General features: G+C 46.9%; 1 protein-coding gene across 7 annotated transcripts in view; it reads right to left on the bottom strand.

Annotated features, from left to right (window-relative positions):
- Positions 1 to 23,008, bottom strand: part of NWD1 (NACHT and WD repeat domain containing 1) — a 92,951-nt gene that overhangs the window by 18,486 nt on the left and 51,457 nt on the right. For all 7 annotated transcript variants that reach the window (XM_045379619.3, XM_065535132.2, XM_045379617.3 and 4 more), the window contains 5 exons: positions 21,248 to 21,445; positions 14,399 to 14,521; positions 4,477 to 4,685; positions 2,041 to 2,313; positions 409 to 499 (listed from right to left, as the gene is read on the bottom strand). In XM_045379619.3, the coding sequence (XP_045235554.2) occupies positions 409 to 499; positions 2,041 to 2,313; positions 4,477 to 4,685; positions 14,399 to 14,521; positions 21,248 to 21,445 (894 nt within the window). The remainder of the gene's footprint in view (positions 1 to 408; positions 500 to 2,040; positions 2,314 to 4,476; positions 4,686 to 14,398; positions 14,522 to 21,247; positions 21,446 to 23,008) is intronic.

Raw genomic sequence — 23,008 nt, 5'->3', positions numbered from 1 at the left:
TGGGTATGGTGGTGCGTGCCTGTAATCCCAGCTATTCAGGAAGCTGAGGTGGGAGGATCGTTTGAGCCCAGAAATTCAAGCCTGCAATGAGTTATGATGGAGCCACTCCACTCCAGCCTGGGTGACACAGCAAGACCCTATCACAAAAAAAAAAAAAAAAAAGAAAGAAAGAAAAAGAACAGAAAAATGGTGTCTAGTCTAGTTTTTGTGCCATAACTGCAGAGTTGAGTCTTTGCAACTGAGACTGTCTCATCTGGACTGCAAAAAATGTTTACTATGAGGCCATTTGGCAGAAAAAGTTTGCTAACCTCTGGCCCTAGGACCCTGCTCTGTTCTCAAGCCCCACCCCCTTCTCCAGCCTGGTCCCGATTAGCTTCCTCACTACTCCAAATGAGAGCTAAATGCTACCTGCGGCGAGGAGGGACTCATCTTCAGAGACCACCAGGAACCTCACAGCATCTGGAAGCTTCTCCAGCAATCTGTCCTCTTTGGAGGAAATCTGTGCAGAACCAAGGATGCCTGTCAGGCACTTCCACGGGTTAAGGCTTACAGGTTTGGAATTTTTTCTTTTTTTCTTTTTTCTTTTTTTTGAGATGGAGTCTCGCTCTGTCTCCCCAGCTGGAGTGCAGTGGCGCAATCTCCGCTCACTGCAACCTCCGTCTCCCAGGTTCAAGCAATTCTCCTGCTTCAGCTTCCCGAGTAGCTGGGATTACAGGCATGCGCCACCACGCCTGGCTAATTTTTGTATTTTTAGTAGAGATGGAGTTTCACCATGTTGGTCAGTTTGGTCTTGAACTCCTGACCTCAGGTGATCCGCCTGCCTTGGCTTCCCAAAGTGCTGGGATTACAGGCATGAGCCACCACGCCTGGCTGACCCCATCTCTAAATAAAATTTTTAGCTAGGCATGGTGGTACACCCCTGTGGTCCCAGCTACTCAAGAGGCTAAAGCAGGAGGGTCACTCTTGCCCCTAGGAGTTGGAGGCTGCAGTGAGCTATGACTGTGCCACCGCATTGCAGCCTAGGTGACAGACTGAGACTCTGTCTCTTAAAATATTTTTTTAATTGAAAAAAATAAAAGTTGGCCAGGTATGGTGGCTCATGCCTGTAATCCCAGCACTTTGGGAGGCCGAGGTAGGTGGATCACTTGAGGTCAGGAGTTCAAGACCAGCCTGGCCAACATGGTGAAACCCCGTCTCTACTAAAAATACAAAAATTAGCCAGACACTGTGGCGCATGCCTGTAGTCCCAGCTACTGGGGAGGCTGAGGCAGGAGAATTGCTTGAACCCAGGAGGCAGAGGTTTCAGTGAGCCGAGATCACGCTGCTGTATTCCAGCCTGGGCAACAAAGTAAGACTCTGTCTCAAACAAAAACAAACAAACAAACAAACAAAAAGAGTTAAAAAGTGGTAAAAAACAAATTCTGGCCAGGCACAGTGGCTCACACCTGTAATCCCAGCACTTTGGAGGGCTAAAGTAAGATGATTGCTGGATTGCTTGAGCCCATAAGTTCGAGACCAGCCTGGGCAACATAGTGAAACCCCCATCTCCACAAAAAACAACACTAATAATTGTTCAGGCATGGAGTCGTGCACCACGGCACTCCAGCCTGGGCGGCAGAGCGAGACTCTATCTCAAAAAAAATTAAATAAATAAATAAATAAATGGTCAGGCACAGTGGCTCACTCCTGTAATTGCAGCACTTTAGGAGGCCGAGGTGGGTGAATCAGCTGAGGTCAGGAGTTCAAAACCAGCCTGACCAACATGGTGAAACCCCATCTCTACTAAAAATACCAAAAAATTAGCTGGGCATGGCGGCAGGTGTCTGTAATCCCAGCTACTCAGGAGGCTGAGGCAGGAGAATCGCTTGAACCCGGCAGGCGGAGGTTGCAGTGAGCAGAGATTGTGCCACTGCACTAAACTTCATCTCAAAAACAAAACAAAACAAAGATACAAGGCAAGATTATTTTTCCCAACTTCTAGCATGTCTGAGCATTTCAAGCTGAGTTAATGTTCTCATCATAGATGGTAAAGGTGCTTACCAAAGAGATGGAGCCATTGCTAAACCCGGTAACAAGCTTTCCTTGCTTCTGGACTGAGACGGCACAGGTAGGTGTTTCTTCCTTGATGCTGGACATATGTTGCTGCCCCTGAAGTTTTCCTGTGGCTGAGCTCCACAGACTGACCACACCATCCCTGGACACTGTCAGCAGCGTGGCCTGGGAGGCCAGCATGGCCATGCACATCCAAGGATCAGAGGCATCTCCCAGGATATGGAAAACCAGCTCTGCAGTTTCCAGATTCCAGGCATTGATCTAATAGAATAATAAAGAGGAAGAAACATCTTGGCAGGAGACCTAGGCTGTAAGTTTCCCAGAGTCAAACGCAAGATGTGTTCTCTTGTATACTTTATACATTTTCTTTTCTTTTAGAGACAGAGCCTCTCTTTTTCACCCAGGCTGGAGTGCAGTGGTGCAATCATGACTCACTATAGCATCGACCTCCTGGGCTCAAGCAATCCTCCTACCTCAGCCTCCCAAGTAGCTGGGACCACAGACACACACCACCATGCCTGGCTACTTTTAAATTTGTTTTTGTAGAGACAGGGTCTGACTATGTTGCCCAGGCTACTCCTGAGCTCCTGGGCTCAAGCTATCCTCCCTGCTTGGCCTCTCAAAATGCTGGGATTATGAGTGTAAGCCACTGCACCCGCCCCATGCATTTTATTTTTAACACTCCCAATTCAGAGAAATAAAGGAGAGGTGGGCGAGGCCTCACGTGTGATTTTAAATTCATTAGCTACCTTACAAAAGGTACAAAGAAACAAGTGAAATCAATTTTAGTATTATATTTTATTTAACTCAGTATGTCCAAGTGGTATCACTTCAACATATAATCAATACAAAAATTATTATTGAGATAGTTTATATTATTTTTACTATACTAGGTCTTTGAATTTCAGTATGTTGGGACAGTCACATTTCAAGTGTTTTAATTAATTAATTAATTTTTTAACGTTACTTTCAGTTCTGGGATACATGTGCAGAACATGCAGGTTTGTTACATAGGTATACATATGCCACGGTGGTTTGCTGCAACTATCAACCCATCATGTAGGTTTTAAGCCCTGCATGCATTAGGCATTTGTCCTAATGCTCTCCCTCCCCTTCCCCCCTACTGCCTGATTTCAAATATTTGATAGGTGCATCTGGTTGGTGACTCCTATTTTGGGCAGCATGATTTATATGCACCGATATTACTGTCAACAACCACCAATTACTCATGTAACATAATAATAGATAGATATCAATTATATGGTGCTTACAGTGTGCTAAGCACTATGCTAGGATATGTCTCATGATCTTATGAGGAAGGGGAAGCAATGAGACTCAGAATGGTGAATGACATGACCAAAGTCACTCAGTTCCCAAGGAACTTAACTGGGAGTTAAATAAAGATTTTTTTCTTCCTGGCATCAATTACTAAGCTATTACCCACGATGCTATTGTGTGTCTCCATTTATAAAACTATGAAATCATAGGGTTATGATCGATATAATGGAATAACACAGTGGAGTAGACATTGTTTTCAGAAGCCCTCGGAACATTTAGAGAGACTATAAAACAGGCTGGGCATGATGGCTCAGGCCTGTAATCCCAGCACTTTGGGAGGCTAAGGTGGGTGGATCAACTGAGGTCAGGAGTTTGAGACCAGCCTGCCCAGCATGGCAAAACCCTGTCTCTACTAAAAATACAAAAATTAGCTGGGTATGGTGGCACACGTCTGTAGTCCCAGCTATTCAGGAGGCTGAGGCAGGAGAATCATGTGAACCTGGGAGGTGGAGGTTGCAGTGAGCTGAGATTGTGCCACTGCACTCCAGCTTGGGTGACAGAGCAGGACTCCATCTCAAAAAAAAAAAAAAAAAAAAAGAGAGAGAAAGAAAGAAAGAAGGAAAGAAGAGAGACAGAGACTATAATACAAGTCTCAACTAATTTGAAAGGTTTTATGTCATACAAATGAAATTTAATTAGAAAATAATAAAGAAGAGGACCCTATCTGGAAATCCCTCAACTCTCTGGAAACTAATAGCACACTTTTAAATAGCCCATGGATCAAAGAAGAAATCAAAAGTGAAATCTGAAAGTATTTTACACTGAATGTAAATGAAGACACACGTCAAAATGTATAGGATGTAGGTAAAGCAGTACTGTGAGGGAAATTTATAGCCCTAAAATGCTGATATTCAAAAAAGATGAAAGTTTTCAAATCTTGGGGTCAGAAAGAATTATCAGGATTATCTAACCCAACTATGAAGTCTGAAACCTCTTATGGCACCCTCTCAAGTGGTTGTGTACGCTGTTTACACCCACACTCCACCACTGTATCAGGGAACCCCTCCTTATAGAAATGGCCTATTCTGTCTTTGAATGCCCTGGTCTCCTCAGCTTTCCTTTACAAATAGGGCAGGTGTTTGTTACCTTTGAGGCAGATGCCGAATACACAACTTTGTGTGCCTCATCCACGTGAAGGCTCCAGATCTGAGGTTCAGTGGGATTTTTTGAGGCTCCATCCCAAATGGCAAATTTCTCTTGGCCAGTGAGTAAGTTCCACAAGCGTAGCGTGTAATCCTTCGAAGCAGAGATGGCAAGGGTCCCTTTGGCAAATACTTTCACGCACCTCACCTCTCCTGTGGCAGGCCAGGGTGGGGGAGAGTATATTAGCTGGGAATATTTTGACCTTGCAGCTATCAAAATGCTTGTCAGCTGGGAAATACCCTGGTTTACCAAAGAAAAGATGGATGGAAATGAATTGTGAAAGTTATCAGAATAAAAATGGAGTCACTAATGTTAAGAAAACCCTGACAAACAGAGGCTATGAAGGAAGGCTATGAAGAGAGGGTTCTCACACTTGTATGCCTGATAACAGAAAAGACTACAAAAATCACAACCTTGCACAAAGGCTATTGCAACCTTACAGAAAAAAATACATCTGCAAGGCTATCTCCCCGGCAACTGCCTCTCCAGCCACACCCTTATTATTGATCTTCGTAAACAAGGATAATTATTTAAAAACAATGATGTAATTCTCCTCTTTTTTTTTGTTTTTTGTTGTTTTGGTTTTTGTTTGTTTTTTTGTTTTTGTTGTTGTTGTTTTGTTTTTTTGAAGACAGAATCTCTCTCTGTTACCCAGGCTGGAGTGCAGTGGCTCAATCTTGGCTCACTACAACCTCTACCTCCCGGGTTCAAGCAATTCTTGTGCCTCAGCCTCCCGAGTAGCTGGGATTACAGACGCCCACCACCATGCCTGGCTAATTTTTTGTATTTTTAGTGGAGATAGGTTTCACCATGTTGGCCAGGCTGGCCTTCAACTCCTGGCCTCAAGTGATCCATGCACCTGAGCCTCCCAAGTGCTGGGATTACAGGCATAAGCCACCATGCCCAGCCTTTTATTATTATTTATTATTATTTTGACAAAAGTTTTGCCCATATTGCCCAGGCTGGAGTGCAGTGGCATGACCTTGGCTCACTACAGCCTCCATTTCCTGGGTTCAAGCAATTCTCCTGCTTCAGCCTCTCAAGTGCTGGGATTACAGGTGCCCACCACCACACTTGGCAATTTTTTTATATTTTTAGTAGAGACGGGGTTTCATCATGTTGGCCAGGCTGGTCTCGAACTCCAGACCTCAGGCAATCTACCCATCTTGGCGTCCCAAAGTGCTGGGATTACAGGCATGAGCCACTGTGCCTGGCCTATGATGATGATGATGATTATTATTATTATTATTATTATTATTATTTTGAGATGGAGCCTCACTCTGTCCCCTGGGCTGGAGTTCAGTGGCGCAATCTCAGCTCACTACAACCTCTGTCTCGTGGGTTCAAGCAATTCTCATGCCTCAGCCTCCCAAGTAGCTGGGATTACAGGCATGTGTCACCGCGCCTGGCTAATTTTTGTATTTTTAGTAGAGATGGGTTTTCACCATGTTGGCCAGGCTAGTCTCGAACTCTTGACCTCAGGTGATCTGCTCACCTCTTTTTTTTTTTTTTTTTTGAGAGCCTCTCTCTGTTAGTTAAATTGATAGAACCTGTCCAAATGGAAAATAATGAAATGTGGCAGAGCAAAATTCAGAAGGCCACAACTGGTTGAGTCAATGAATTGCCCCAGATGTTGAATTTGTACTAAACAGATAATTGAGTTTTATAAAGATTCAGCATCTAGAGTGTCTAAAATTAATAACCATGTAAAAAGGGGGAAACTTCTAGAAAAATTATAGGATTTCTTTTATCATTTTTATAATCTTGTAAAAAAAAAATAATAAGCCAGGTGTGGTGGGATGCACCTGTGGTCCCAGTTACTCGGGAGGCTGAGGTGGGAGGATCATTTGAGCCCAGGAGGTTGAGGCTGGAGTGAGCTATGATCACTCCACTGCACTCCAGCCTCAGCAACACAGCAAGACCTTGTCTCAAAATAAATAAATAAATAAAAATAATAATCTTAGAGAGCTATTTCCTAAGGAAAACATACAATTTGGAAGGCATAAAGGGGAAACATCGACCAACTGGATTATGTAGAAATGTAAAACTTCAGGAGGATAAACTGTAGTTGAAAGGCACATCATGAGAGATGTGGAGGAGATACTTACAACGTATAACAGACAAATGGAGATTGTGCTTAATAAACAGTTCATCATGCTGTGATTAGGGCATGAAGGTGGAGCCCTGGGGAATGGGATTAGTGTCCTTATAAAAGTGGTCCCAGGCTGGGCAGGGTGGCTCATGCCTGTAATCCCAGCACGCTGGGAGGCTGAGGTGGGCAGATTGCTTAAGCTCAAGAGTTCGAGTCGGGACCAGCCTGGCCAACATGGCAAAACCCCATCTCTACTAAAAATACAAAAATTAGCTGGGTGTAGTGGTGGGTGCCTGTAATCCCAGCTACTCGGGAGGCTGAGGCAGGAGACTTGTTTGAACCTGGGAGGCAGAGGTTGCAGTGAGCTGAGACTGCACCACTACACTCCAGCCTAGGCAACAGAGTGAGACTCTGTCTCAAAAAAAAAAAAAAAGAGTCCCCAACATAAAGATGGGAACAACAGACACTGGGGACTAATGGAGTGGGGAAGGAGGAAGGGGGTCAAGGGCTAAAAAAATTCCTCTTGGGGGCCGGGCGCGGTGGCTCACGCCTGTAATCCCAGCACTTTGGGAGGCCGAGACGGGCGGATCACGAGGTCAGGAGATCGAGACCATCCTGGCTAACACGGTGAAACCCTGTCTCTACTTAAAAAATCCAAAAAACTAGCCGGGCGTGGTGGCGGGAGCCTGTAGTCTCAGCTACTCGGGAGGCTGAGGCAGGAGAATGGCGTGAACCCGGGAGGCGGAGCTTGCAGTGAGCTGAGATCTGGCCACTGCACTCTAGCCTGGGCAACAGAGCGAGACTCCGTCTCAAAAAAAAATAAAATAAAACAAGCCAAAAGTTCCTCTTGGGCACCATGCTCACTACCTGGGTGATGGGGTCACTCATACCCCAAACCTCAGCATCACTCAATACACCCATGCAGTAGACATGCACGTGTACCCCCTGAAATTAATGGTGGAAATTATAAATGAAATAAAATACAATAAAATCAAAACAAGGATCTGACTGGGCCAGGTGGCTCACACCTGTAATCCCAGCACTTTGGGAGGCTTAAGTGGGAGGGTCACTTGAGGCCAGGAGTCCGAGACAGGCGGGCAACATAGTGAGACCCTGTCTCTAAAAAAAAAAAAAGATGTAAAAAAAGAGCCGGGCACGGTGGCTTACACCTGTAATCTCAGCACTTTGGGAGGCCAAGGAGGGTAGATCACCCATGGTCAGGAGTTCAAGACCAGCCTGGCCAACATGGCCAGACCCTGTCTCTACTAAAAATACAAAAATTAGCTGGGCGTGGTGGTGGCAGCCGCCTTTAATCCCAGCTACTCAGGAGGCTGAGGCAGGAGAATCACTTGAACCCGGGAGGCAGAGGTTGCGGTGAGCCGAGATCCTGCCATTGCACTCCAGCCTGGGCGACAAAAGCGAAATTCCATCTCAAAAATAAAAAAAAAATAAAAGTAAAAGTAAAAATAGGCTGGCACGGTAGCTCACGCCTGTAATCCCAGCACTTTGGAAGGCCAAGGTGGGTGAATCAGTTGAGGTCAGGGGTTCAAGACTAGCCTGGCCAACATGGCAAAACCTTATCTCTACTCAAAATACAAAAATTAGCCGGGCGTGGTGGCAGGCGCCTATAATCTCAGCCACTTGGGAGGCTGAAGCAGGAAGATTGCTTAAACCTGGGAAGCGGAGGTTGCAGGGAGCCGGGATCATGCCATTGCACTCTGGTGGGAGACAGAGTGAGACTCTATTTCAAAAATAAAAATAAAAAAAAAGAGTCAGTGGACACAAAAGAATGTTTATGGGAAAACCGAAAAAAAATATATATAGTATATATTTATATACTTAGGTATATATTTTTGTATATATATGTATATATCTATACTTTTATGTATGTATATATTTGTGTTTTATACACACATATATATTATGTTTTATATAGATAAAGCATAAATATATACATATACTACATACACAAAAATAAATATATGTGTATATGTAAGTATATATATATATTTATAAACATGGTACATAGTTCGATTGAAATGATAAAATATCCTTGACATCTTTATGGATAGACAATTTACAACCACAAAATTTGCCCATTCAATCTAGAATTATACAATTCAGTGGTTTTTAGTGTGTTCACAGAGCTGTGTAACCATCGCCCCAGACTGTTCAGAACACTTTCATAATCTCAAAAAACAGTCATCCTCTTTTTTCTTTATCACATTAATTTTTAATTAATTAATTAATTAATTTATTTATTTATTTTGAGACAGAGTCTCACTCTGTCGCCCAGGCTGGAGTGCAGTGACGCAATCTCAGCTCACTGCAACCTCCCACTTTGGGGTTCAAGCGATTCTCCTGCCTCAGCCTCCTGAGTAGCTGGAACTACAGACATGCACCACCACGCCCAGCTAATTTTGTATTTTTAGTAGAGATGGGGTTTCACCATGTTGTCCAGGCTGATCTTGAACTTCTGACCTCAAGTGATGCGCCCACCTCAGCCTCCCAAACTGCTGGGATTACAGGCGTGAGCCACTGCGCCTGGCCTATCACATTAATCATTTTTTTTTTTTTTTTTTTTTTTTGAGACGGAGTCTCACGCTGTTGCCCAGGCTGGAGTGCAGTGGCGCGATCTCGGCTCACTGCAAGCTCCGCCTCCTGGGTTCACGCCATTCTCCTGCCTCAGCCTCCTGAGTAGCTGGGACTACAGGCGCCCGCCACCGCGCCCGGCTAATTTTTTGTATTTTTAGTAGAGACGGGGTTTCACTGTGGTCTCGATCTCCTGACCTTGTGATCCGCCCGCCTCGGCCTCCCAAAGTGCTGGGATTACAGGCTTGAGCCACCGCGCCCGGCCTCACATTAATCATTTTAAAGCAAACAATCCAGTGGCATTTAGCACATTCACAGTGTTGTGCAACCCTCACTCTATCTAGTTCCAGAACATTCGCAACCCCCCAGGAGACCCTGTCCCTATCAGCAGTCACTCCCCACTCCCCTCCCCTGACCCCTGGCAACCACTAGTCTGCCTCCCGTCTCTGTGGATTAGTCTGTTCTGGACATTTCATATCCATGGAAGTCACACACCATGTGGCCTCTGGTGACTGCCCCTTTTTGTTGTTGTTGTTGTTTTGTTTTATTTTGCTTTTTGAGACGGAGTCTCGCGCTGTCGTCCAGGCTGGAGTGCAGTGGTGCAATCTCGGCTCACTGTAACCTCTGCCCCCCGGGTTTAAGCGATTATCCTGCCTCAGCCTCCCTAGTAGCTGGGACTACAGGCTCACGCCGCCATGCCTGGCTAATTTTTGTATTTTTAGTAGAGACAGCGTTTCACCGTGTTGGCCAGGATGGTCTCAATCTCTTGACCGCGTGATCTACCCGCCTTGGCCTCCCAAAGTGCTGGGATTACAGGTGTGAGCCACCGCGCCCAGCCGACTGCTCCTTTTTATTTGACACAATCTCTGGAGCTCCAGTCTCATGATTTCCTTGCTGTTCTATAGACCCGCCCACCTCATTCCCCTCTCAGGACCTTTGCCCTTGCTGCTTCCTGTACCTGGGAGGATCTTTCCTCTTCCCTGCCCTTCCTTCACCCCTGCGGATACCAAAATCCACAGACGCTTCAGTGCCTTATATGAAATAGTGCAGTATTTGCATATAGCCTATGCTTATCCTCCTGTATACTTTATTATTATTGTTAACATTGTTATTATTTTTAGAGATAGGGGTCTGGCTGTGTTACCCCAGCTGGAGCATAGTAACGCAATCACAGCCCACTGTAGCCTCGCTCTCCCAGGCTCAAGTGATCCTCCTGCCTCAGCCTCAGCCTGGGACTACAGGTGCTCCTGTATAGTTAATTTTTCTTTCTTTCTTTCGTTCTTTTTTTTTTTTTTTTTTCGAGATGGAGTCTCGCTCTGTCGCCCAGGCTGGAGTGCAGTGGCGCAGTCTCGACTCACGGCAAGCTCCATCTCCCGGGTTCACCGCCATTCTCCTGCCTCAGCCTCCCAAGTAACTGGGACCACAGGTGCTTGCCACCACACCCGGCTAATTTTTTGTATTTTTAGTAGAGATGGGGTTTCACCTTGTTAGTCAGGATGGTCTCGAGCTCCTGACCTCATGATCCGCCTGCCTCAGCCTCCCAAAGTGCTGGGATTACAGGCATGAACCACCGTGCCCAGCCTTTTTTTTCTTTTTGAGACAGAGTCTCACTGTCACCAAGGCTGCGGTGTAGTGGCGTGATCTCGGCTCACAGCAACCTCCATCTCCCAGGTTCAAGCAATCTTCCTGCATCAGTCTCCCAGGTAGCTAGGACTACAGGTGTGCACCACCATGCCTGGCTAATTTTTGTACTTTTAGTAGAGATGGGGTTTCGCCATGTTGGCCAGGCTGGTCTCGAACTCCTGATCTCAGGTGATCCACCCGCCTCAGCCTCCCAAAGTGCTGGGATTACAGGCATGAGCCACCATGCTCAGCCTTAAAATTTATTTATTTATTTATTTATTTATTTTATTTTTTTTTTTTTTTTTTTGAGACGGAGTCTTGCTCTGTCACCCAGGCTGGAGTGCAGTGGCCGGATCTCAGCTCACTGCAAGCTCCGCCTCCCGGGTTTACGCCTTTCTCCTGCCTCAGCCTCCCGAGTAGCTGGGACTACAGGCGCCCGCCACCTCGCCCGGCTAGTTTTTTTGTATTTTTTAGTAGAGACGGGGTTTCACCGTGTTAGCCGGGATCGTCTCTCGATCTCCTGGCCTCGTGATCCGCCCGTCTCGGCCTCCCAAAGTGCTGGGATTACAGGCTTGAGCCACCGCGCCCGGCCTAAAATTTATTTTTAAGAGACAGGTACAGCGGTTTATGCCTATAATCCCAGCACTTCGGGAGGCTTAGGTGGGAGGATGGCTTGATGCCAGGAATTCAAGACCAGCCTGGGAAACACAGTGAGACCCAGTCTCTACAAAAACTATTTTAAAAATTAGCTTGCACCTGTGGTCCTAGCTCTTCAGCAGGCTGAGGTGGGAGGATTGGTTGAGCCTGGGGCGTCAAGATTGTAGTTAACCATGATTGCATCATTGTACTCCAGGCTGGATGACAAAGTAAGATCCAGAAAGAAAGAGAAGAAAGAGAGAAAGAAAGAAAGAAAGAAAGAAAGAAAGAAAGAAAGAAAGAAAGAAAGAAAGAAAGAAAGAAAGAAAGAAAGAAAGAAAGAAAGAAAGAAAGAAAGAAAGAAAGAAAGAGAGAGAGAGAGAGAGAGAGAGAGGAAGGAAGGAAGGAAGGAAGGAAGGAAGGAAGGAAGGAAGGAAGGAAAGAAGGGAGGGAGGGAGGGAGGGAGAGGGAGGGAAGGGAGGGAAAGAAAGAGAGAGAGAGAGAAAGAGAGAGAGACAAAGGAAGGAAAGAAGGAAGGAAGGAAGGAAGGTAGGAAGGAAGGAAGGAAGGAAGGAAGGAAGGAAGGAAGGTAGGAAAGAAGGAAGGAAGGAAGGACAACAGAGCCAACAACAACCAAACGACAGGATCTCACTCTGTTGCCCCAGCTGAACTCAAACTCCTGGGCTCAAGGCATCCTCCTGCCTCAGCCTCCCAAGTAGCTGGGACTACAGGTGCCCGCCACCATGCCCAGCTAATTTTTTTTTTGTATTTTTAGTAGGGACAAGATTTCACCGTGTTAGCCAGGATGGTCTCGATCTCCTGACCTCCTGACCCGCCCGCCTAGGCCTCCCAAAGTGCTGGGATTACAGGTGTGAACCACCGCTCCTGGGCTAGATTAGATTTTTTCTAAAGCTAATTTTCTATGGCTTGATTCTGTTAAATGTATTTTTTAAACACATGGGATATTTTAACTTATTTATTCAACAAATAAGCACGGAGTATGTTGAATAAAACATAAGCCTTGCCCTCAAACAATAGTAATAAGATCTAAATGTAGTCCTACATTCATTTATTTATTTATTTATTTATTTATTTATTTATTTATTTATTTATTTGGAGATAGGGTCTGGCTGTGTTTCACAGGCTAGAGTACAGTGGTGTAATCACAGCTCACTGCAGCCCCAACCTCCTGGGCTCAAGTAAATCTCATGCCCCAACCTCCCAAGTAGCTGGAACTACTGGTGTACATCACCATGCCTGGCTAATTTTTGCATTTTTTTGTAGAGATGTGGGTTCGCCATGCTGCCCAAGCTGGTCTCAAACTCCTGAGCTTAAGTGATCTGCCTGCCTCAGCCTCCTGAAGTGCTGGGATGAGCCACCATGCCCAGCCAACTGTAGTCTTAGCCAATGTGGTCTTATGTACATCAAGCTGCAGGAGAGCACGAGGGAGCTAGTTATGAACTCTACTGTGGGAATCATCTCTCCCAAAGGGAGGACCCTTGAGATTAGTCCTCAAAAATGAATAGTTTTCCATCCTAGTTCTGACCCTGGTCTATCTCTCTTCAGCATCTAGAACAGGGCCTGGTACACAGCAGACACTCAACAATTGGTTATAGAAATAAGTCATATCTGTTAAGGGATTATGTAGAAATAAACAACCTTACTTAGGATCTGAGGTCGACAAATGCAAAAAGGACCACAATTCTTCACCCTTCCTGATCCACACCCGTGGCAATGTGACTTTGCAGCTCCTCCCATCAAAAAATGAAGCCTAGGCCGGGTGTAGTGACTCACACCTGTAAACCCAGCGCTTTGGGAGGTCAAGGCAGGAGGATTGCTTGAGCTCAGGAGCTTGAGACCAGCCTGAGCAACATAGTGAGACCCTGTCTCTACCAAAAATACAAAAATTAGCCAGGTGTGGTGGTGTGTGTCTATAGTCCCAACTACTCAAGAGGCTGAGGTGGGAGGATTGCTTGAGCCCAGGAGGCTGAGGGTGCAATGAGCTGAGATTGTGCCACTGCACTCCAGCTTGGGCAACAGAGCAAGACCCTGTCAGAAAAAAGAAAGAAAAAAAGAAAAGAAAAGAAAAAAAGGAAGAAAGCCTATTTAGCCTATTTCCCTACTAGACTGTTATTGTGAATTCCTTTGGTCAAGAGAATGTAAATGTGACCAGGTGCCAATTCCAAGTCCAGGTTTAAGAGATTCTGTGAGTGCCTACTTGTTTTCTTGAAACCCTGCCTTTGCTAGGGATGAGAGACCTGAAGGATACTGAATGATGAGAGACCACATGGAGCAAAGTTGAGTTGCCTCATTTGAAAACATTCAGATTCAGCCAACTCCTAGATGATCCACTGACTGACTGCAGATACATGAGCAAGTCCAGCTGAGAGCAGAAAACTGCCCATCTGAGCCCAGCCTGCATTGCCAATGCACAGGAAGTGAGCTAAAGAAATAGCTTGTCTGTGGCTCAAATTTGTAATCCCAACTACTTGGTAGGCTAAGGAGGGAGGATCACTTGAGCCCAAGAGTTTCAGACTAGCCTGGGCAACATACCAAGACCCCATTTCTACAAACATTAAAAAATTAGCTGGGTATAGTGGTATGTGCTTGTAGTCTCAGCTACTCAGGAGGCTGAGACAGGAGGATCACTTGGGTCCAGGAGTTTGAGGTTGCAGTGAGTTATAAACACACCACTGCACTCCAGCCTGGGCAATACAGTGAGATCCCATATTTAAAAAGAAAAAGAAATGGCTTCTTTGAAACTACTGTGTTTTGGGATGGTTTGTTATGCAGCTATAGCTACGTGATGCAGGAACAAAGGCCAGGGTTTCAATACAGAGAAGTGAATCTGTGGGGAAGGGGCTCTGAGAACTGACTGTTCACTATGGAAGCTGACGACAAACCCCATTTCCCGAGTCTCACCTGTGTGTCCCGTTAGCATGTGGATCACATGCTGCTCTTCCATGTCCCACACAGCGATGATGCCATCCTGGGTGCCAATCACCAGCAGCTTCTCCTCCACACCCCATGCCATGGCGGTGATGCCTGCAGCCACACAGAGGCAACAGCAGTGATCTCAGTTCCCGTGTCCAAGTATTCAGCTATGGGGTCCTCTAATGAGCCCCCCACTTCACAGATAAGACAACTGAAGCACGGACAGATTTGGTCCCTTGCCCAAAGCTACACAGCAAGGATTAGAGATTCACAGACTCAGATACACAGATTCACACTCTGGGCTGTGACATTCACTTCAGAAAGGGGACTGAATCACAGTGTGGTCATAAGTGTCTGTCTAGTCTGGCAGTGCTCACCCAGGGGACACACATCGGTGTCCGGAGACATCTTGAGGTGCCACAACTGGGGACAAGGATGTTCAAGGACACTACCGCCATCTGGTGGGTGGAGGCCAGGGATGCTGCTCAATACCCAATAATGCATAACAGCTCCATCCCAGAGAAAGATTGAGCCCCAGAAGTCAGCAATGCCATGGCTGAGAAACGCTGCCTTAGTTGAAGAAAACTCAGAAACGAAATTACATTGGCTGTGGCTGGGCACGGTGGCTCGTGCCTCTAATCCCAGCACTTTGGGAGGCCGAAGTGGGTGGATTGCTTGAGGTCAGGAGTTCAAGAGCAGCATGTTCAACATGGAGAAACCCAGTCTCTACTAAAAACATAAAAATTAGCCAGGCATACTGGAGCATACCTGTAATCCCAACTACTCAGAAGGCTGAGGCAGGAGAATGGCTTGAACCCAGGAGGTGGAGGTTGCAGTGAGCTGAGATCACACCACTGCACTCCAACCTGAGTGAGAGAGGGAGACTCTGTCTCAACAACAACAAAAAAGAAAGAAAGAAAGAAAGAAAGAAAGAAAGAAAGAAAGAAAGAAAGAAAGAAAGAGAGAGAGAGAGAAAGAAAGAAAGAGAGAAAGAAAGAAAACAGAAAGAGAGAGAGAGAAAGAAAGAAAGAAAGAAAGAAAGAAAGAAAGAAAGAAAGAAAGAAAGAAAGAAAGAAAATAGGCCAGGCGTGGTGGCTCAAGCCTGTAATCCCAGCACTTTGGGAGGCCGAGGCGGGTGGATCACGAGGTCAGGAGATCGAGACTATCCTGGCTAACACAATGAAACCCCGTCTCTACTAAAAATACAAAAAACTAGCCGGGCGTGGTGGCGGCGCCTGTAGTCTCAGCTACTTGGGAGGCTGAGGCGGGAGAATGGCGTGAACCCGGGAGGCGGAGCTTGCAGTGAGCCGAGATCACGCCACTGCACTCCAGCCTGGGAGACACAGCGAGACTCCGTCTCAAAAAAAAAAAAAAAAAAAAAAAAAAAAAGAAAGAAAGAAAATAGAGGAAAAGAAAAGAAAAGAAAGAAATCACATTGGCTGAGAATGAGGATTCTGTTTTTGACATCTCTGAGTTCAACCGGTGTAGAAAAGCAAAGGCCGATGTCCTAAAGAAAAAAATATATATATTTGCCAATGAATTGGGCCAACACACCCCAAAGCTCTCTGCCTGGTGGAGTTTGATTAAAATATCACTGGAGAGAGAGAAGGGCCAAGATACATTGTAGAAAATGTGGGCCTAGACATTAAGAAACTGAACTTTCTGAATGTCCTGGAGTAAAGAAAGGAAGTCCTTTTCCTTCTCTGTGCCTCTCCCCCATGTGTAAAACGGTTGAGAGGTGGTGTTGAATCAGAGCCAGTCAAGCTCTGAGAATACAGAATTTTGTTTCCACCTCACTGGGACAGAGAGTGAGGAGATGGGATTTGTTTTCTTTTCTTTCTTCTCCTCTCCTTCCCTCCCTTTCCCTTTCCTCCCCTTTCCTCTCTTTCCCTCCCCTTTCCTCCCCTTCCCTCCCTTTCCCTTCCCTCATCTTCGCTTCCTTCTCTTCCCCTTTCTCTTTCCCTCCTCTTTCCCCTCCCCTCCTCTTCCCCCTTCCCTTCCCTTCCCTCCCCTTCCCCCTCCCTTTCCTTCCCCTTCCCTTCTCTCCCTCTTCCCTCCTCTCCTTTTCCCTCCCCTCCCCTTCCCTTTCCTCCCCTCCCCTCCCCTTCCCTTTCCTCCCCTCCCCTTCCCTTTCCTCCCCTTTTCCTTCCCCTTCCCTCCTCTTCCCTCCCCTCCCATTCCCTCCCCTCTCCTTCCCTTCCCTCCTCTCTCCTTCCCTTCCCTCCTCTCTCCTTCCCTTCCCTCCTCTCTCCTTCCTTTCCTTCCCCTTCCCTTCCCTTCCCTCCCCTTTCTCCTTCCTTCCTCTTTCCCCTCCCCTCCCCTTTCCCTACCCCTTTCCCCTCCCCTTTCCCCTCCCCTTTCCCCTCCCCTTCTCTCCCTCTTCACTCCCTTCCCTCCCTCTTCACTCCCTTCCCTTTCCCGCCCCTCCCCTCCCCTTCCCTTTCCTCCCTTTTCCCTTCCCTTTCCCTCCTCTTCCCTCCCCTCCCATCCCCTTCCCCTTTCCCTTCCTCTTTCCTCCCCTTCCCTTCCCTCCTCTTTCCCCTCCCTTTTCCTCCTCTTTCCCCTCCCCTTTCCTCCTCTTCTCTCCCCTCCCTTTCCCTCCCCTCCCCTTCCCTCCTCTTTCCCCTCCCCTTCCCTTCCCTTCCCTTCCCTTCCCTCCCTTTCCCTCCCGTTCCCTTTCTTCCCCTTTCCCCTTCCCTTCCCTCTTCCCTCCCCTTTTTCGTCCCTCCAGTTCCATCCCTCTTCCCTCGCCTTTCCCTCCCTTCCCCTCCCTACTCTCCTTCCCTTCCCTTCTTCTTTTTTTTTTTTTTTTTTTTCAGATAGGGTCTCACTCTGTCACCCAGGCTGGAGTGCACTGCCACAATCATAGCTCACTGCAGCCTTGAACCCTTGTGCTCAAGCCATTCTCCCATCTTAGCCTCCTGAGTAGCTGGGACTATAGGCACATGCCACTATGACCAGCTTTTTTTTTTGTTTGTTTTTTTAACTTTTTGTAGAGACAGGGTTTCCTTATGTTGCCCAGGCTGGTCTTGAGCATCTGGGCCCAAGAGATCCTCTTGCCTTGGCCTCCCAAAGAGCTGGGATTACAGGCATAAATCACTGTTCCCAGCCTCTTTTACTTTTTTTCTTGTCATGCACTCATTGTGTGACCTTGGAAATATTAACTCATACTTTTCATTTTTCTTTTTTTTTTTTTTTTGAGACGGAGTTTTGCTCTTTTGCCCAGGCTGGAGTGCAGTGGCACGATCTCCGCTCACTTCAACCTCCACCTTCCAGTTTCAAGCGATTCTCCTGCCTCAGCCTCCCGAGTAACTGGGATTACAGGCGCCCACCACCACACTCGGCTAATTTTTGTATTCTTAGTAGAGACAGGGTTTTATCATGTTGGCCAGTCTGGTCTTGAACTCCTGACCTCGTGATCCACCTGCCTCAGCCTCCCAAAGTGCTGGGATTACAGGCGTGAGCCACCATACCCAGTCATACTTTTCATTTTAAAAATGAACAAACTGAAGCCCACACGGGTAAGAACTTTCTCAACTTTAACAGGACTAGAGGATGTAGAATGGGGCACAGTGGATCTGAAACACAGAACATTTCCCTGCCCCAGAGATGACAATAATGTCACTCTAAGCTGTAACTTCCTATGCCTGTGCCATAACAGACATCATTATTCAATTATAGCACTGTGTGTGATTTGTGCCTCCATAGCCATTCTATAATCTCACTGTTAGTAATAAAACCCAAAAGCTCATAGGTTTTAGCTGAGTACATGGTTATCCGCACAAAGACCATATTTCCCTAGCTGAGCACAGTGGCTGACCCCTGTAATCCCAGCACTTTGGGAGGCCAAGGTGGGTGGATCACCTGAGGTCAGGAGTTTGAGACCAGCCTGGCCAACATGGTGAAACCCGGTCTCTACCAAAAATTATCTGGGTGTGGTGGCATGTGCCTGTAATCCCAGCTACTTGGGAGGCTGAGGCAGGAGAATGGCTTGAACCCGGGAAGCAGAGGTGCAGTGAGCCAAGATTGCGCCACTGCACTCCAGCCTGGGCGATAAGAGCAAAACTCCATCGCCAAAAAAAAAGAAAGAAAGAAAAAAAGAAAAGACCATATTTCCTAGGCTTCCTTACAGTTGGAGATATCCAAGTTCTTGCCAATGTGACAGGAATAGAAATATTTAGTTCTGCTTCTAGGTCATGCCCTTAAAATGAAGAGGCCTGCCATCTGCTTCTCCTATTCCCACTGGCTGCAATGCCATCTTGATGGTAGGAGCTGGAGCAGCCATCTTGGGCCAATGAGGACAGCCCTACACTGAAAATGGCAGAGCAACCAGATTGAAGGCGTATGGGTGCCAGACACCCTAAGGACTCCCTTTTACCTCTGCTTTTGCTTGAACTATTTCATAAGAGAGAATTAAACTCCTATTTTATTTAAGCCACTGATATTTTGGCTATTTTTTTTTTTTACAACTTCTGAGTCTATATCCTAACAAATACACTCTTTCCCACTATGCCAACTTCAGTCTCAGAATCCTCCTCAACACAGCATTCTAGTGGCTACCCCTAAATCAATTCCTCCATGCACTGTACTTAGTGTCTCTTAGCATTTCTATTTTGAAAATAATATGCCTGGGGAGTTCAGCTCTCACTACCAGGTCATTTGGCACAGTGAGAGCTCTGACATTTGAACCACAAGTGAATTCAGTGGTCTCACAATCAATGTGAGAGATTGTGGGTGGGCAGATAAATAGATGGGTGAATGGAGGTCAACGAGTGGGTAGACAGGTGGCTAGCTGGATGAGTGAGTGGGTGAAGGGATGGGCAGGTAGATGGGTAGATGGAGGAATCAGTTTCTAGATGAAATTGAAGTGAGAAAGCTGATGAATGGCCGAGTGTGTGGATGGGTGGAGAGGTAAGTGAGTGAATGGAAGATGATCAGATGAAGAAAATGGAAGGATAAGTGAGTAGAGGGGTGGATGACTGATGAGTGGATAGATGAGAGGAAGGAAGGAAGAAAGAAAGGGTTGAAGGATGAATGAATGGATGAATGGACGAATGGATGAGTGAGTGGATGGATGGAAGGAAAGGTGCATAGGTGGGTGAGTGGATGGATGGGTGAGTGGATGGATGGATGAAAGGATAAGAAGGTGGTTTGATGAATGGATGGATGGATGTATAGATGAATGAAAGGGTGGGTAAATGATTGGATGAATGGATGAATAATGGATGGGTGGATGGATGAATGGGGCTAGATAAATGAAACAGTGGTAGGGTAGATGGATAGATGGAGGATAGATGGACGAAAGATGGGTGGGTGGATGGGTGGATGGATGGAACAGTGGAAGAGCAGACGGATGAAAAAGTGGGAGGGTAGATGGATTTGTAGATGGAGGATAGATGGATGAAAGGGTGTCAGGGTGGGTAGATGGATGGGTGGATGGGTGGGAGGGTGGATGGATAGATAGATGGATGGATGGATGGATGGATGGATGGATGGATGGATGGATGGATGGAGAGGAAGGTGGTTTGATAAATGAATCGATGGATAAATGGAAGGGTGGGTAGATGATTGGATGAATAGACAAATGATGTATGAATGGGTGGGTGGATGAGTGAATGGATGGATAGATGGATGGAAGAGTGGGAGGGTAGATGGATGGGAGAGTGGGAAGATGAATGGATGGATGGATTGTTGGATGGATGGATGAGGGTGGCAGTAGATGGATGGAAGAGTGGCAGAGAAGATGAGTGGATGAATGGATGGGTGGGTGGGAGGGTGGTTGATGGATGGACGGATGGATAGATAAATGGAAGGGTGGGAGTGTAAATAGATGGATGAATGGATGGGAGGGTAATCGGATGGAAGAGTAGGAAGGTGAATTAATAGATGAATAGATGGATGAATGGATGGGTGGGTGGGAGGGTGGTGGATGGATGGATTGATGAATGGAAGGGTGGGAGGTAGATAGATGAATGAATGGATGGGAGGGTAATTGGATGGAAGAGTAGGAAGGTGGATGGATGGATGGATGGATGGATGGATGGATGGATGAAGGTGGCAGTAGATGGATGGAAGGGTGGCAGAGAAGATGAGTGGATGAATGGATGGGTGGGTGGGAGGGTGGTTGATGGATGGATGGATAGATGAATGGAAGGGTGGGAGTGTAAATGGATGAATGGATGGGAGGGTAATTGGATGGAAGAGTAGGAAAGTGAATTAATAGATGAATGGATGGATAGATGGATGGATGAATGGATGGGTGGGTGGGAGGGTGGTGGATGGATGGATTGATGAATGGAAGGGTGGGAGGTAGATAGATGAATGAATGGATGGGAGGGTAATTGGATGGAAGAGTAGGAAGGTGAATAAATGGATGGATTGATGAAAGGAAGGAAGAAAAAAATGAATGACAAATGGATGGCAAAATCTAAATCCTCTTCTCTCCCTTACATTCTGGGATTCCAAAGGCTGCTTACAGTTCCGTCAGCTTCTCAGGGGCCTGTCAGGCATCAGTTCCTAGCTTTCAGACTTATTAGCATGAGCTTGTAAATAGCCAAAACGGTCAGATGGGCACCAATCCCTTGGAGATGGGAAGCTTAGAGGCATCCCCTAGCATGGGGCTTATTAGCAGAATTTATATGAGACATCTGCAGTCCCTTGGCAGGGGGCAGAGAGAGTCGATTCGGCATGAGACAGCAGGGGCAGGCTCTGATGGCACACTTGGGGCCTCCCGACTAGCACAAGGGAGTCCCAGAGGACAACTTCAAACACGCAGCATTCACTGCCCCCAAGCAAGCAGGTGCTTGCTGGGATTTTCAGTACGCTAGGGAGACTCACCTTTGTGACAACCGCTGAGGGTTGCCCGGAGGGGTCCTCCCGGGGGCTGGAGGAATCCTCCGAGGGGCACCAGCACAGGGTGTGCGCATAACCGGAACCAGCTCTGGGCCTGTTGGCATAGCTGTCCCACCAGTGCTGGATGTGAGGTGGTGAAGAAATGGAGTCTGGCCAGCAGTTCTGTGTACAGGAGGCTCCTCTCTGCAACAAAGGGATGTAGACTAAGTTGCCTGGATTGAGCTCCCCGTACCCTCCTGCCAATTGAGTCTCCACTCCCTGCAGGGGCTCCAGGACAAAAGAAAAGACACAATACCTCAGCTACTGGCCTCTGCTGTCCTCTCCTGTCTCCTTCTCTGCTCTCCAGACACACTTACCTTGCTTCAATTGCACCCAGCTGTTTCCAGTCTCCAGCCTTTGCCCGTGTGGCCTAGAATGCTTCCCTTCCCTTTCCTTCCTGCCTCCCTCCTTCTCTCCCTCCCTCCCTTCCTTTCTTCCTTCCTCTTTTATCATACTCTGTTGTCCCGGCTGGAGTGCAGTGGCATGATCAAAGCTCACTGCAGCCTCAAACTTCTGGGCTCAAGCAATCCTCCCATCTCAGCCTCCCAAATACTAGGGACTACAGGCATGTGCCACCATGCTCAGCTAATTTATTTGTTTATTTTATTTTATTTTAGTTATTTTTGAGATGGAGTTTCAGCCTGTCACCCAGTCTGGAGTGCAATGGCGCAATCTTGGCTTACTGCAACCTCCACCTCCCAGGTTCAAGCGATTCTCCTGCCTCAGCCTCCCGAATAGCTGGGATTACAGGCTCCTGCCATCACACCCAGCTAATTTTTGTGTGTTTAGTTGAAACGGGGTTTCACCATGTTGGCTGGGCTGGTCTTGAGCTCCTGATCTCAAGTGATCCATCCGCCTCGGCTGCCTAAAGTGCTGGGATTACAGGCGTGAGCCACCGTGCCCAGTTATTTATTTTTTTAGAGACAGGGTCTTGCTCTGTCACCCAGGCTGGAGTGCAGTGGCACGATCACAGCTCACTGCAGCCTCAAACTCCTGGGCTCAAGCGATCTTCCAGCCACAGCCTCTTGGGTAGCTGGAAATGCAGGTGCACATCACCACGCCTGGTTAGTTTTTTGTTTTTTGTAGAGACGGGGTCTCGTTATGTAGCCCAGGTTGGTCTCAAACTCCTGGGCTCAAGGTATCCTCCTTCCTTGACCCCTCAAAGCTCTGGAATTATACGTGTGAGCCACTGTGCTCAGACCCAATCTTTTCAATAAAAGCAGGATCAGAGGAGGGATATATTGGAAATCTTTGCACCTTTCACTCAATTTTGCTGTGAACCTAAAACTGTTCTGTAAAATATGGGCTATGAAGAAAAATTAGCCGGGCATAGTGGCACGGGCCTGTAATCCCAGCTACTCGGGAGGCTGAGACAGGAGAGTCGCTGGAACCCGGGAGGCAGAGGTTGGGTGACAGAGCGAGACCCCTTCTCAAAAAAAAAAAGGACTCGTGATCGCGTTGGATCATTTAGGATGTGATGTCGAATGTTCCCCATTTCCCAGCTTGGATGTACGGAGAGCACATGGTTGTCCAGCAGCGCCCTCTGGTGATAACATTTGTTCCTACTAATCCTCCTTGGTGCTGGAGTTGCCACAGGTTGTCAATCAAGGGGCTTTGCAAGGAACGTGCTGAGAGATCTGGGCTTTTAAATCTTCCTTAAACTGGGAAGTCATGCCCAAGGCTGTTTTCCTGGGAAGTTGCTCCATC

This window comes from Macaca fascicularis, chromosome 19 (genome assembly GCF_037993035.2).
Source record: "Macaca fascicularis isolate 582-1 chromosome 19, T2T-MFA8v1.1".
NCBI lineage: Eukaryota > Metazoa > Chordata > Mammalia > Primates > Cercopithecidae > Macaca > Macaca fascicularis.
Note: the sequence above shows the minus strand (reverse complement) of the source record. Positions and strands in the feature narration are given on the sequence as shown.